The sequence below is a fragment of the Oreochromis aureus genome, linkage group 18 (genome assembly GCF_013358895.1).
Source record: "Oreochromis aureus strain Israel breed Guangdong linkage group 18, ZZ_aureus, whole genome shotgun sequence".
NCBI lineage: Eukaryota > Metazoa > Chordata > Actinopteri > Cichliformes > Cichlidae > Oreochromis > Oreochromis aureus.
This window is the reverse complement of record NC_052959.1, coordinates 11,818,882-11,834,503: the sequence shown is the minus strand read 5'-3', so window position 1 is coordinate 11,834,503 and position 15,622 is coordinate 11,818,882. Positions and strand designations below refer to the sequence as shown.

The window sequence follows — 15,622 nt, the reverse complement described above, 5'->3', positions numbered from 1 at the left end:
ATGGCTAAATGACCTCCTCAACATGTCTTGAAGTTCTCCAGAGGCCTGGGAATGAACTAATCATTTGATTCAGGTGTGTTGACCCAGGGTGATATCTAAAACGTGCAGGACACCGGCACTTGAGGCCTGGAGTTGCCTACCTCTGCTCTAAATGCTGCCATGAACTGCCATGTGATTGCATAATTGTGTTTAACGAGCAGTTGACCAAGTATACGTAATAAATGGCCAATGAATGTACAAAAAGTAGCTTCAATTTTACCCAAAGCAGAAGTTAAACCCTGCTGACAAAGGCTACTGATGCATCAGCAGTCACTAATGTGGAGTGAGATAGTGGTCTAGACATTCAACATGTCACTTTGTGTATATTGCTAAAAAAAAAACAGAAGAGACAGTAAATAATATTGTAAAATTTAATTTCATGGCATTAATATAATGTGTGTGAGCAGACAAGCTATCAAAATCAAAACCGAAAAAGAATATATTTTACACAAATGAAATAAGCGCCAGCAGCGTCACAACCACTTTTGAGATGATGACTGAAGGAGGAGGAGAGAAGCCCAAAAACAGGACTGCTGATACAGATCAAACAGGATTGGAAACCCAGACCTCCAAGTGTGTTGCATTAACTGTCAAACAGGCAGATGACTAGGCTTCTAAGGTGTCAGGAAAGGCTATTCTGCTACGTCGTCGGGGTTAACTGTGGCAGCTGCTTAGGTGGTACCTTCAGTCCTGTTTTTGCACTCGAATGTAGCAGACTGTTCCTGGGTCAGATTACAACTTGAAATCAATTCAAACACTTCTCTCTGAGATTGATCGTTAGTGGCATAAAGAAACTGCTTCCACTGATTTCTAAAAAGTGCAGATTCAGACAACGTTGCATCCCGAGCAGATGGAAGCATGTCAACACTGTCGATTTCAATTAATAACTGACCCAGGTAAGGAGGGGACCGTTGCAATGGGTTACAGGTTCTGACAGCACTGCAGTTTGCTTCCTCTCTGGCCATCTGTGGTCGGCGGCACGCTGATGTCCACCACGTTGTTTCCCGGGGACTCGTCATGGGCAGACCGCTCGGCAATCTGCTTCTGCGATACGATGCGGTAAATTTCTGTTTTTCGAAAAGATGAAATGGAAAACATCAGCTTTCTCTCGGTCTAAAAGCTTGCATAATTTACCTTTACAACCACTAATGTGCTAATGTGAGATGTGAGGAGGTAGTTTTACAGCTCCTCACTCGGTACCCGACTAATACAGTTTATTATTAAAAAAAAACCTTTATAAAGAATAAAAAAGTTAACCTACCAAAAATAACCATCCTCTCTGAATCTACTGCATATCAACCAAATATTTCATACCTCATTGTGTGTGTGATTTTATCTCTTTTTAATATTCTAGTGACGTGTGGAGCTCCGGCATTCAACCTCCATTCACAAGCACACCTACCTGTAAGGATATTTTTGAAGGCTTCTTCAACATTTGTTGAGTCCAAGGCTGAAGTTTCTATGAAAGACAGATTGTTCTTTTCTGTGGAATGGGAAAGAAAACAGATTTAGTAAGAGTAAAACATCACTGTACCAATAACCTTTCTGCAGCAGGCACACTCTGGTGTCAGTCTGTTTACAGTGAAACATTTCACCACAACAAAGCAGCATATCATGCATATCATTTCAAATTTAGTTCCTGTGATAGTCTCTATTGTGATGCAAATGTTTATTTTTAAAAATCCCAGTAAAGATCTGAAGCAGTACCTGCAAAGGCGCGGGCTTCGTCTGTGGGCACGGCTCTGAGGTGGCGCAGATCACTCTTGTTGCCAACCAGCATGATGACGATGTTGTTGTCGGCGTGGTCTCGCAGCTCCTTCAGCCAGCGTTCCACATTTTCATACGTCAGGTGTTTGGCTATGTCATACACTAGCAGCGCTCCCACCGCTCCTCTGTAGTATCTGTAGAAGGACCCAAGATGGATGTTAAGAGTGAATTCCCAGGCTGCCTGTTGGCCCACAAAAAGACACTTTTTTCACCCCACTCTTTTTTGTATTAATTAAAAAAACACCCACACATTCTCAACAATAGTGATCTTTCTGTTACTGTTGTACAAAAGTCTTCTTGTCTGTACAGTTTATGGTGTCTTCGTTGATTGCAACGCAGAGGCGACGTGCGGATGCATGTGCACAACACTACATCAGACTCACGCTGAGGTGATGGCCCTGTAGCGCTCCTGTCCTGCTGTATCCCAGATCTGAGCCTTTATCGTCTTGCCGTCCACCTGGATGCTGCGCGTGGCGAACTCCACCCCAATGGTGCTCTTGCTCTCGAGGTTGAACTCATTTCGTGTGAATCGAGAGAGCAGGTTGCTCTTCCCCACGCCCGAGTCTCCAATTAACACAACTGTGAAGAGAAAGAGGAGACGATGATTGTAGGAGTGTGGGATGGGAGAGGCAGGGGATGGGCCCTGTGTTGTCAAATCCAGGAAATGTTACAAAGCAATGGGCGGCACAGCGATGTGGTGGTTAGCACTTTTGCCTCAAAACATGGTCCTGGGTTCAAATCCAAGTTTAATGTTCACCCTGTCTGAGTTCTCTCTGGGTACTCTGGCTTCCTCCCACAGTCCAAAGAGGTTAATTTTGATTCTGTAGGTATGAGTGTGAATACCTGTCTGTCTCTATGTGTTAGGCCCTGTGACAGATTGGCAACCTCTCCAGGGTGTACCCTCCCTCTCACCCTATGATTGCTGGGATAGGCTCCAGCTCCCCCGTGACCCTGAAGTGGATAAGTGGAAGAAGATGGATGGATATAAGGCAATGACTCTAAATCATGGTGTCAGTGGAAGCCTGGGGCTTTCTATTTTTTGTAAGGCCAAAAATCATTTGTGAATAATGAAAGAAATGACATAATAAAACACTGAAGTCAAGATGCTTAGAGTGTTATAACTCAATAGTGTTTAAAAATGTGTCTGTTTCATTTATCTTCATCACACATTTAAACACGAAAATATCAATTTCTTGCCTTCATATACCTGATAAATGTACCAGGGTGCAGTGTGCAGCAGTTCTATGTAACTCTTTGTTTAGAGCCTCTGTAATATGACTGGGTTCTCTGCCACATGTAGCAACAAAACAACTGCAAAGCTTGTGTACAGACAAAAAAATCATCCACACAAAAGATTGCAGGTCTTGTACTTCCTGAGGGGAGGTCCACTGTAAACAATGATGTTGTGCTGCGTGAAGATTCTATATAAAACCACCAGGAAACTAAACAATACTATCATGATATGATGGGAGTCTTTATAAGAGCCTTTTTTTACACTGATGAAAATACTAAACATCTGCTAAACAAAATAAACTGCTCATTATCACACCTTTGAAATGATTGTGACTTTTCACCAATCCAGAGGTTAGTCGGGGTAAAACACAGCCAGGGCTGTGATATGAAATAAACCGCTGAGAGCACTGAGGTAACCAGGCTTTACTCGGTTTATCTCCCCTGATTTAAAACTTGATCTTCAAATAGCCTCCATCAGGATCTGCAGGAGAGGGATTACAAACGTGCGTTAAAGCAGCTGCTGCAAACACCTTAAGTTTACTGGAAGTTGATACCAGATGCCCCCTGAGTTCAGCCGTAGAGTATAAACCGATAGCACGACGTGAAGCTCAGAGAAGACATTGTTCACGCATTGTTTTAAGGTGCATGGTTGGTTAGACTCGAGGACGGGGACTGAGCTGGTGTCAGCTGCACAGCAGAGCAGCAGAGGTGGAGCCTTTCTGTTTTCCTTCTCCTTCGACAAACGGAAAAAAGAGCCGAACTTTGTCCCTGACGACATCACGCTGCTCCGGGCTGCAGGAAGCTGATAACAGGCTTCATCAAAACCTGAATCGACAGTTTAAGGCCGCCTTGCCCTTCCTGTTTCGGCCGTGTACACAGAAGATGGTTGGAGCATAGAGAGAGAGAGAGAGGGAGAGAGAGAGAGAGAGAGAGCCCTCGCCTCCGGCAGATGCCCTATTCATCCCACAGAGGATACTTTGTTACATCTAAATGGCCTTTTGGCTTATACAGGCCTGGGATGTTAATGTGCCACAGGAGCTGATATCACGATCAAAGAAAGGCATTCTGGATCCATCTGAGAAGATAAACACTGACCCGAGTCTGGAGTCTGGTACCGCTTCAGACAATCCACCAGGCCCACTGCCTGACATGACAACAAAAGACATTAAGCTTCTGCATTTACAGTGTCAATAAGACTGTCTGAGGACCATCCTGATCTGGCGATGAAGCGTATTGATCAGTAAGAGGTAGAGGCTAATAGGCCTTCAATCAGCCTCATGAACAGGATTGAGAAAAAAAATCAAATATGATCCAATAAAGGTGGAAATTTTCCAACGTGCAATCATGCTATGCTCGGTTATTTATATTTTTTAAAAAGCTGAGCACGCGCAGGGTGTTGCGTCCTTTACCTATAAATATAACTGCGGGCGTTGTAATGTTACAATGACAGCATTATATTGTAATAACACGAACCGACTATCATCCGGGCAGTTTCCCAGAAAAAACTCCGTTTCCTTTAAATAAATGCACACAGCTGCTCACAGCACAGACACAGTAAGACATAAAGCATTCATAAAGCTCTGCTTAGTCGATGTGAGCCCGTGTAAAGGGGAATGCAGTCATCTTTTTTTCTTTCTTTTCTTTTTCTTTTCTTTCTTTCTTTCTTTCTTTTTTTTTTTTTTACCTTTGAACAAGAAATCGTATTCATCGTCTCGGTTCCCCATTCTAGACGAGGCCGCTGCAGCGCTTGTCTCCGGAAGAAGATGTGTGGAAAGTATGGGTATGAATTTTCGCTATATGCCAGAAAAATATGGTAAAGGTTTGTACTCAGACTCTGCGCCAGTGTTGGCTGTCAAGGCGAGCTGGCCGCAGAAGGGGAGAGCTCCCAACTCTGCAGAGGGAGGGGAGGAGTCCCTGCAGTTCGCATAGTTTCCTCCGGGGGGCGAGCTTTACTGGCATGCCAGCAGATATCTACCATTCATCTGGTCCCCACATTCAGAGGAGTGTTTAATTCTGAATGAATAACAAGGTCAAGGCACCTTAAATTATCTTTAGACATTATGCTAACATTATGTGGCGCGTGTGAGAGTGTGTGTGCAAAACAGGCGTACTATTCACAGCACACAATAATATAATTAAGACCAACAATACATTACTGGCTACTGAAATATTTTAGGAGATTCGAAAGCTAAATTTTAGAAAACGTTATGCTGCATGGAGAGAGAAAAAAGTGATATATTGGGGACTGTGCATTTACATAAAATAACCTAAAAGTCAATGTAGATAAAATAGATATTGTAGATAATATGATCTCTCTTTTGCATAAAAGAGAAATGTGATAAGAAGTGTATTTTTTAAATAAAATGTTTATTTTATGTAATTGTTTATTATTGTTATGTTCTGTGTCTTTAGATATTTTTATAGACATCTGCACATATTCTTCAGTGGTGATTACACGTCACATACGTTAGTGTGCTTTCGCCTTAAACCCATTTAGACCCTATGAGGCCGTGGCAAATATTTTTAGTTTTAACTACCAGTAAAATGTATCTTTAAAAAACATAAATTATTTGATTTTTCTTTAAAAACATAATAGTTTGGGGGGGTGTATTTTTTGGGTGGCTTTTCCCTTTAATGTCCTTCTGACACTTGGCCCCGCCCCGCCCCCCGCCCACCAACTCTGCTCCAATTGGTGGAGCACAGCGTCAGCTGCCGCAGCAGGAACGCACGTGCTTCTCCGCGCATTTCAAGATCAAGATGGCAGCCTCCGTATGTCGGTGCTACGAGGTTAGTGAGATTCATGTCCTTCGTTGCAGTCGCCGAGCCTCAGGCCCACTCTCTGGTTAAGGGAATAAACTCGCAAGGCTTTGCCATCAGTCTCTTTATGCCCAGTGACGTGAACGCGCTTTAGAGTGTGTGCACTCTGGTGTGTTTTACGCGAGTTGATCGCGAGATGTCCGTTAGAAAGGGCCTTGCTTCATCAGACACACGGCAGAGGTTTACTAATGTTATTTAACTCCTGGGGTCTTAAAATCATCCCATTGTACTGATTCAGGTTTTGACTCTGTGTGTCTGTGCCTGAGTGGCACATTTCATTTAAAATGCGACTTTTAGAAGCCTGCATGCAGTCAGGTACTAGAGCAAAGATGATCAGTGACCTCGCTGCTATAAAACCACGAAAGCTGTTACAGTTTTAATTAGAGCAGCGGTGACCACTCGTTTTAGCTTCGGTCTCCTGACAAATAACCGAACCACCCTTTCAATATAAATGACTTGATCACGCTTCATTTACACAGACAGCGAATATGGTGCGTTCGTGGTTTTTAGAAAGGGTCGAAAATTGTAATAGCGTGTGTATGCCGTTGTTATAGGCAGAGGATAAAACGCACCAAAACAAGATCATTGCTGCCACAGCATGTTTCACCTAATTTCTCATGTTTAAATGTACACCCATCAAAATAAGTTATCAAATAAAGGACAGATATTAGCAATTAGAGGGGAAATCTATTAAGACTGGATCGTGAATGATTGAATTTGTCCTGGTCAGGATGAAAATATCCCACTTAGGGCAGAAGACATTTATTTATTTATTGACAGGATGATGATGTGCTGCATTAGTTTCAGTCACCAGGTTTTAACCACACTCATGGAACATGTTAGAGCTTCACCAAATGAAGGGATATATTTTAGAAGTATGGTATTACGTGCCGGTTTAGCTCCCAGCTAACTATGACTGACTGATTCTGTGTGTCTGTTGCAGCTGATTGGCAGAAATGCCTTGGCTCTCAGCTCCCGGACCCTGGTCTCCTCAGTGTGGAGGGGAGATCATTACAGGTTGCACAGGAGCCCAGGTGCAGCTGTGCAGGTACCCAACAACACCTCCCATTCACCCTCAAGAGACTCACTTATTAAATCACTGCTAATGTAGAGTTGTGCCTGTTAATTTAAACAGTTCTTTTAACTTAAAGTCCTGGGTTTACTTATCTTTATGCCCTTTTTTAGTTTAAGGTTTTATGAAAAGCAATGCATAGATTCTGTTTGTTTGTTTTTCTCTTTTTTCATTGTTCCAGTCGCAGCATGTGCTTAATCTGTTCACTCTATTGGTGCACATGTTTGTCCAGCTAAAGTCCTTCTCTGTGTTTGTCATCAGGTGCGATATGCTTCAGGACGGAAAGGTTTTCTGGGAGAGTTTGTCGATAACCTTCGTCAGGAGTTCAGTAAGAATCAGGAGATGAAGGAAAACATAAAGAAGTTCAGAGAAGAGGCCAAAAGGCTCGAGGAGTCCGACGCCCTTCAGCAGGCCCGCAGAAAATATGTAAGAACATTAGCCGGTTTGATTTCTATTATATATAAAGATAAACATCATCAAGCTTATTATATTTAATTAGTTTTCTAGAATTTTAATGTTGTTTTTTAAAAATTTCTCATCAGAAATCGATAGAGGCAGAGACAGTGAAGACATCAGAGGTGTTTAAGAAGACCTTGGGCTCCCTATCAGAGACCGTTAAGGAGGTAAGGCCAACCCGATTGACAGCCCCGACATGAAAATATAATAATTTAATTTGGAATCGCACACTAAGAGTTCACATTAAGTTATAATGTTGTTAAAAATGCTTTCCAATTAAAAAAAACATTACGTGGACATCATTAATAAAATGAAACTTGCTGTGTGCTTGCGTGTCATTTGGATCAAAGAGTCTCGAGGAAGTGAGTCGTAGTGACATCGGGAAGAAGATCAAGGAAGGTGTGGAGGAGGCCACCAAGACAGCCAGAGGCTCTGCTGAGTCTTTATCCAAGGGTGGAGAAAAACTGGGCCGGACCAACACGTTCAAGGCCATCTCACAGGTCAGAAAACAAAACGAGACGTCTATAGATGTCCAAATTAAAGCCTCTCATCTTCATCTTTTGTACATTGTTGTTGGTATCCAGGTGTCTGCCAGACTTTATAGATGTTTTGACTACAGCAGGGGAGAAAATGGGAGATTTTGGAATATTAGCATTTAGTCGTTCACACATCTTTCTTCACGGGAACATACGTGCAGATTTCAGACACCAGTCAGTTGTTGGTTAGTTCAGGTCATATTTGGCAAATAGTTGTTACGTTCTGGGCTAGAAAATGTTTACAAAAGCCTTCCTCAGCTGCTTTTTGTTACTGCTTTCTTTAGAAACTGTTTCTTTAGAAGCAGCTTAAACTTTGAATTTACTTTTGGATTTTATTAAAATTTTGGTTTAGACTCTGATTATGTTTATAATTAAAAACTGCAAACTCTCTGCAGGGTGTAGAATCCATGAAGAAGGAGATAGATGTCGGTGACGCCGGCCCTTACAGGGCTCCTTCTCAGCTGAGGAAGAGGAGCGATTTCTCATCTAAAAGTGCAGATGACAACACCAGAGTGTTCGAGGCCAACGAGTGAGTAAATGTTAGATCTCAAAACCAGTCCAATGACATCAGCTGTTGTACACCCACCTCTCTGATGCGGCGAATTATCTCCATTTTTAAATCTCAGAGAGGCCATGGGTGTCGTCCTTCACAAGGATTCAAAGTGGTCCCAGCAGTGGAAGGACTTCAAGGACAACAACGTAGTTTTTAACAGTAAGAAATTCGTCTGTTTTTTTCTGCTTTGTGTGATGTCTTTATATGTAATTTCTCTTTATGGCAGCAGGGGGCAGTAGAATGTTTACTGTAGATTCAATGATCAGCTAATAATGAAGTGCAGTCATGAGGTGTTTGCACAGTGATCTGCGTGTTTGCACAGGTGCAGAATGTACCTGCCGTAATCAGTGGAGACATGTCTAACCTGTTCAACCTCCATTTTTGTTTCATTCAGGAATCTTCGAGATGAAGATGAAATATGACGAAAGTGACAATGCCCTCATCAGAGCATCCAGAGCTCTAACTGACAGAGTCACTGACTTCCTAGGTAATGCTCCACCACATTCAATCCTGAATTTGGAGTTCCTTTTCTCTGTAAAAGCCTTTTATCTGATTGTTCTCGCCAGACCTCAAATCTTGTTCTCCTTATTAAGAAAAAAAAAAAATCCTTTTTACATGCTTCATGGTACTGACAGATCTTCTAGATATTTGATGATATTCACCAGCTTCGACGTTACACATTTAATTTGTGGTACTGAGTGATTTTTATTGCTGCTTCTGATTTTAGCCTTTGTTTCCTAGGTGGTCTCTTCTCTAAGACGGAAATGTCCGAGGTGCTGACAGAGATCCTGAAGGCAGACCCCAGCTTTGACAAAGATTCTTTCCTCAAACAGTGTGAGAAAGACATCATCCCCAACATACTGGAGGTAAACGGGTTCCTCCAGCCTCTGTCTGTGTCTGTCTTCACTCTCGCTGTTTCCCTTAATGCTTTTCTCGGAGGGGTATTTTAAAGAGGAGGTTAGGAAGAGACTAATTGATGAAAGTCTTGGTTCATTTAGCCTGAGTTTTCACTCTAGTTTGGATCAGATCCAGTAATGAATTTCCTGTCCTCTGTTTGAGTTCAGCTGTTAGATTACTGAGTTTAAAGCAAGTTCAGCAGCTAAATACATCTTTCAGATAACTGAGGGGATCCAAGAGCTTATGATACAGTTTTGTAAGTCTTACATGCCTGTTATGTAAAAAAAATAAATAAATAAAATGCTGTTTATGATTATATCAGGAGGAGAGCACTGAGTGTAGCTGAAGTATTGATTTAGATTAGCAGAAAATGATCTCAGCATGTTCTGATTTTGAATGAATTCACTAAAGTTTACTGTGCTCATTTAAGTATGAGATGTGGGATTTGCTAAAATAATTTGAGCATACCTGTGAGATTTTTATTTTTTATGTTTTAAAGCTATAATTCGGTATCTTTGTCCTTTCTGCAGGCGATCATCCGTGGCGAGCTGGAGGTATTAAAGGACTGGTGCTATGAAGCTGTGAGTTATTAAACACCACGCAGTAACAAAAGCAGTTTCTACAGGTGTTGCCATAATACAGGGGACATACAGGGAGTGCAGAATTATTAGGCAAATGAGTATTTTGTCCACGTCATCCTCTTCATGCATGTTGTCTTACTCCAAGTCAAAAGTCAAAAAAGTCAAAAGTCAATTTTATTTGTCAATTTCTTCAAATGTACTTGCCATACAAAGGAATTGAAATTACGTTTCACACTGTCCCATGCGTAGACATTGACAACAATAAAGTGCAGATGCACAACAAAAACAGTCCTAACAATAAGGTAATATTAGATAAAAAAAAGTGCAGGTAGACTTAAGGCATTATATTTAGGTAACATACAGGATATAACAAGACAACTCCTAACATATAATAAAGTGTTCCAACAGTGTGCCCTGGAAAGTAGTATAGGCTGTATAGCTGTATAGGCTCGAAAGCCTACTACCAATTAAGCATATTAGGTGATGTGCATCTCTGTAATGAGAAGGGGTGTGGTCTAATGACATCAACACCCTATATCAGGTGTGCATAATTATTAGGCAACTTCCTTTCCTTTGGCAAAATGGGTCAAAAGAAGGACTTGACAGGCTCAGAAAAGTCAAAAATAGTGAGATATCTTGCAGAGGGATGCAGCAGTCTTAAAATTGCAAAGCTTCTGAAGCGTGATCATCGAACAATCAAGTGTTTCATTCAAAATAGTCAACAGGGTCGCAAGAAGCGTGTGGAAAAACCAAGGCGCAAAATAACTGCCCATGAACTGAGAAAAGTCAAGCGTGCAGCTGCCAAGATGCCACTTGCCACCAGTTTGGCCATATTTCAGAGCTGCAACATCACTGGAGTGCCCAAAAGCACAAGGTGTGCAATACTCAGAGACATGGCCGAGGTAAGAAAGGCTGAAAGACGACCACCACTGAACAAGACACACAAGCTGAAACGTCAAGACTGGGCCAAGAAATATCTCAAGACTGATTTTTCTAAGGTTTTATGGACTGATGAAACGAGAGTGAGTCTTGATGGGCCAGATGGATGGGCCCGTGGCTGGATTGGTAAAGGGCAGAGAGCTCCAGTCCGACTCAGACGCCAGCAAGGTGGAGGTGGAGTACTGGTTTGGGCTGGTATCATCAAAGATGAGCTTGTGGGGCCTTTTCGGGTTGAGGATGGAGTCAAGCTCAACTCCCAGTCCTACTGCCAGTTTCTGGAAGACACCTTCTTCAAGCAGTGGTACAGGAAGAAGTCTGCATCCTTCAAGAAAAACATGATTTTCATGCAGGACAATGCTCCATCACGCCGCGTCCAAGTACTCCACAGCGTGGCTGGCAAGAAAGGGTATAAAAGAAGAAAAACTAATGACATGGCCTCCTTGTTCACCTGATCTGAACCCCATTGAGAACCTGTGGTCCATCATCAAATGTGAGATTTACAAGGAGGGAAAACAGTACACCTCTCTGAACAGTGTCTGGGAGGCTGTGGTTGCTGCTGCACGCAATGTTGATGGTGAACAGATCAAAACACTGACAGAATCCATGGATGGCAGGCTTTTGAGTGTCCTTGCAAAGAAAGGTGGCTATATTGGTCGCTGATTTGTTTTTGAATGTCAGAAATGTATATTTGTGAATGTGGAGATGTTATATTGGTTTCACTGGTAAAAATAAATAATTGAAATGGGTATATATTTGTTTTTTGTTAAGTTGCCTAATAATTATGCACAGTAATAGTCACCTGCACACACAGATATCCCCCTAAAATAGCTAAAACTAAAAACTACTTCCAAAAACATTCAGCTTTGATATTAATGAGTTTTTTGGGTTCATTGAGAACATGGTTGTTGTTCAATAATAAAATTATTCCTCAAAAATACAACTTGCCTAATAATTCTGCACTCCCTGTAAGTGAAGAAGAAGTTATTAAGTTGTGATGTCTACAAATACACATAATCCTTTTTTTCAGTAATTGCATTTTAGCTGGCATACAGTATGTGGGAAGCATGTTTTAATGCTAGATGTGTGTTATGTGTATTTGTACTCAGACCTACAGTCAGCTTGCCCACCCCATCCAGCAGGCCCGAGCTCTGGGGCTTCTCTTCCAGTCTAAAGTACTCGACATCGATAACATAGATGTAAGTGCTCTCCCTGATGCTCGGTAACCATCATGCAGCTTTTATTACAAAGCTTTTTCCCTGTTTTCTGCTTTTCCCTTTCTCCTTTCATTTGTCTGTTCATTTTGTCACCCTGTGTTTCAGCTGGCGATGGGTAAGATGATGGATCAGGGCCCTGTGCTGATCATCACCTTCCAGGCTCAGGTTGTCATGGTGATTCGCAGCCCCAAAGGAGATATTGTGGAAGGAGATCCGGTCAGTCAACTCACGATCACCGTGCTAGAATAGGGAATCTAATGGATACCATCAAAGCTTCCTCTAGGAAGTAAACAACACTAAGAGGCTGAAATCAGATCAGTGGTCTATAACAGAGGCCCATTTTTAAATGTCTTTCAAATTTATGGGTTTGATGCAGCAATATTAACTCGTCTGATATCATCGGATTTCAACTGTTAGCAATGTTAGAGGCCTCAAATATATCATCATAAGCCAGATCATTTATTAACTCACTACATTTAAAGTTTGAAGTCTGCAAAACTCTTTGGAATTCACTGTTTCTTCTCTTCTCCCTCAACAGGAGAAGGTGATGAGGATGATGTATGTGTGGGCGTTGTGTCGGGACCAAGAGGAGCTGAACCCCAGTGCTGCCTGGAGGCTCCTGGACATCTCTGCCTCCAGCACTGAGCAGGTCCTCTAAGAGGAGGAGGAGCAGGAGCACAGTGGCTCATCTGGGGGACACAAACTGAGATAAAAACACATACCTGGAATAGCTGCACATCCTTTATACATTAAGTTGAACAAAGAGAGAAGAGGGAAACCCTGCTGCTGTGTGAAAGAGTACCATTTCCCCATTTGTACCCAGAGGATTTATGTGCAGGCGTGCATATTGACCACCCTCTGGCATGTAGATCCAATTAACTTTGGAGATAGTTTATGACACATTCAGTTAAGTTTGTCTGTGCAGTCTTCTGTACTGGTACGCTCAGTGTTTTGGATCGACTGGAGTATGAATATACTGTATAACTAATAATTTCAGCGTGGATGGACCTGCGTCTTCACCACCTGCCAGGAGCCTGCATTGTTTCATCTAAGCTGCATAGCTCATCAATACTGGACGGCTGTGTGGGCTGATTGTAAATAATCCTGTTATGACAGTGGAGAAAAATGGACATGCAGTCTGTGATATCTGTTGGTCTTTAGGGGGATGTTTTATACCTAAATTACATTAATCCTGGTTAAATAATGGAGCTGGAAGATGAAATTGTTGACTGTGATTGGGACCTTCGAATCATCTGTGCACAGGAGACACTTTAATAGAGCAGCTTCAGTTTTACTTTTGTGTCCTCAGTGAATGGATTTGGGCACAATGTTGAGACTAGTGCATTATGGGTACTGTAGTGCGTGTTAAAAGCATAAAAATATGCTTCAGTTTTTGCAGCGGATGAACCACAGCTGCCTCCTGTGTAGACAGCATCAACAGCATTGAACAAGCAGCGATCAACTGAGCTGAGTTTAACAGAGAGAGTATTTTTTCTCAGTCAAAGCAAACCGGCCTTTAAGGAATGCTTTTTTTTAGGGCCTAATATTAAAACACGAATTCTCAAAATCACCATGAAAGAACGGATGAGAGCTGCAAGAGCTTTAATGTTCTTCAGTGTCAGTGTTTGAAGGTCTACTGACAACCAGAAAATTTAAACAAAATTTTCAGATCCTTCAGTGCTCACTGTGTTGGTTTCTGCTTTGCTCCTGCTGGTTTTTACATAAGAGTAACGGTCAAACTAAAAAGTAGAACAAGGATAAAACAAACGACGTCCACCCTGTCATGCCGAGACAAGACTACAGTTTACTGGGACTTGAAATCAAATTGAGAAATTGAGGGGATGAAGCTAAAGCATTTACTTATTAGTGTAAGCTTATATTCAACGTCGTCGTGCTTAAATGGGACCACCTTACTTTTTCCAGTCATTGAAGCAGCTTTGATGTTTGAGGAATCGTTGCACATTTTTCAGCTGAACTGTTTGGTTTACATTTACGTCGCTTTGCGAGACATAAATGATGACGATAAGAACTTGAACTTGAATGTAGATTGACACGTATAGATATCATTGTTCATGTAAGTAAAGATTACACACATTCTGATCGTACTGTAGCGTTACAGCTTCATTCAGTTCATAATGAATGTCTTTAAGCTTCATGTTGTACCTCATCTGTAAAGACGCTCTGAGTTTGTGGATGTGTGCGTTTTTTAAGCACAGCACTTTCCATTAAAGGTTAAAGTGCACGAGGCGGTTTATTACAGATGGCCGAAAGTCATGGATGTGTCTGATGGCCACACCGTGCTCGCCTTCTGCTTCTCATGAGTCTTGGTTGTGTAATCCATCACATGGTTGTGATAGTGTTGAAAGAAACATGTGACAATTGTGTTGGAGTCATTCCTGGTGATTAAAAAAACACACTCGCCATAAAACATGCACTTTTATTTATGAAGACGACAGTTGAGAGGACTCATATTTAAACATTATTTTTTTTAATTGTTTTATTGAGCATGTGTCTTTCTTTCTGAACTGAAACCATGCTGTTTTGGACTCTCTGCTGCCACCAGCAGTCAAAATGTGATTATAACAAGACACAACTGTTTCTCATGATCCCACATTAAATGCCAAAATGTCAGAGGGGTGAAGTTTCTGTGATTTAATATCCACACTTTGGAGAAACGTATTTTTTGCCTCAGAGATAGTGATGTTTGCATATTGAGTTTGTTCTATGCAAACCTTTAACGGCAGTAATGATCACTCGAGGTTAGAGGCGCCACAGGCAGGACCTCAGTTTCAGTCATGTTGTGTTGCTGTAAAAACGGTCCTTGTACATACTGTTTTTATTTTGTCAGAATAAAGAGAAATTCTAATAGTTCAAGTCAGACTAGATTGCTTTACAGCAAATGGCAGCTGACCCATGACGTATTCAGAGTTCCTTTATTTCTCTGTGTCAGTCAGCAGAATAAAGAGCGCTGTATTATGATTTGTTTCATCCAGCCTCTCCCCGAGTCAGCACATCTGAATACTGCGTGTTTGTGCTCGAATGAGTAAATTAAAGTCTGCGCATTATGTGTGTCTGCTTTCTCATTTTAAAAACTGACCTGCTTTGATAGATGCCTATTGACACTGGTTGATAAACCTATAGATTTGGTAATACAGGGCTGATAGATTAGGTTCTACCCCGGGGTCAATATATCGGGCGGGCGGGGGCTGATCCCTCAGCTGTCTGTTGTGATGTACGAGTATGGATGTCCTCATACCAACTAACCTCTTTCAGTTCTTTGGAGTCTCCTTGGTTGTCTGACTGCAGCTGAAGCCTATGAGAGAACTCCGCAGGCTCCAATAACCATACGCGAAACGTCAGAATTATTATGGTGCCATTATCAGGTTTATTATGTTCCTACAGATAGGTTTGTAAGTTTTTTTTGTCACTCTTTTAAACCTACGTGTGACTGAAGTGCAAAATAAAACAAACATCTTCCATGAACTGTTTAGGATCTGCAGCCACTTTCATACACAGAC

General features: G+C 41.7%; 2 protein-coding genes across 2 annotated transcripts; one reads left to right on the top strand and one right to left on the bottom strand.

Annotated features, from left to right (window-relative positions):
* Positions 1–396: 396 nt before the first annotated feature.
* LOC116314651 (ras-related protein Rab-11B-like) lies at positions 397–4,943 on the bottom strand. The gene is made up of 5 exons (XM_031732741.2): positions 4,724–4,943; positions 2,190–2,385; positions 1,747–1,940; positions 1,442–1,522; positions 397–1,106 (listed from the first exon to the last, which is right to left on the bottom strand). The coding sequence occupies exons 1-5, from the start codon at positions 4,761–4,763 to the stop codon at positions 961–963; spliced, it is 657 nt and encodes a 218-aa protein (XP_031588601.1). The 5' UTR covers positions 4,764–4,943; the 3' UTR covers positions 397–960.
* An 817-nt stretch (positions 4,944–5,760) lies between these two features.
* LOC116314630 (mitochondrial import inner membrane translocase subunit TIM44-like) lies at positions 5,761–15,171 on the top strand. The gene is made up of 13 exons (XM_031732722.2): positions 5,761–5,826; positions 6,800–6,904; positions 7,190–7,354; positions 7,471–7,551; positions 7,735–7,884; positions 8,316–8,449; positions 8,547–8,632; positions 8,868–8,960; positions 9,215–9,339; positions 9,901–9,951; positions 11,997–12,086; positions 12,210–12,320; positions 12,643–15,171. Exons 1-13 carry the CDS (start codon positions 5,797–5,799, stop codon positions 12,760–12,762), a joined length of 1,341 nt encoding a protein of 446 aa, XP_031588582.1. The 5' UTR covers positions 5,761–5,796; the 3' UTR covers positions 12,763–15,171.
* The last annotated feature ends 451 nt before the right edge of the window (positions 15,172–15,622 follow it).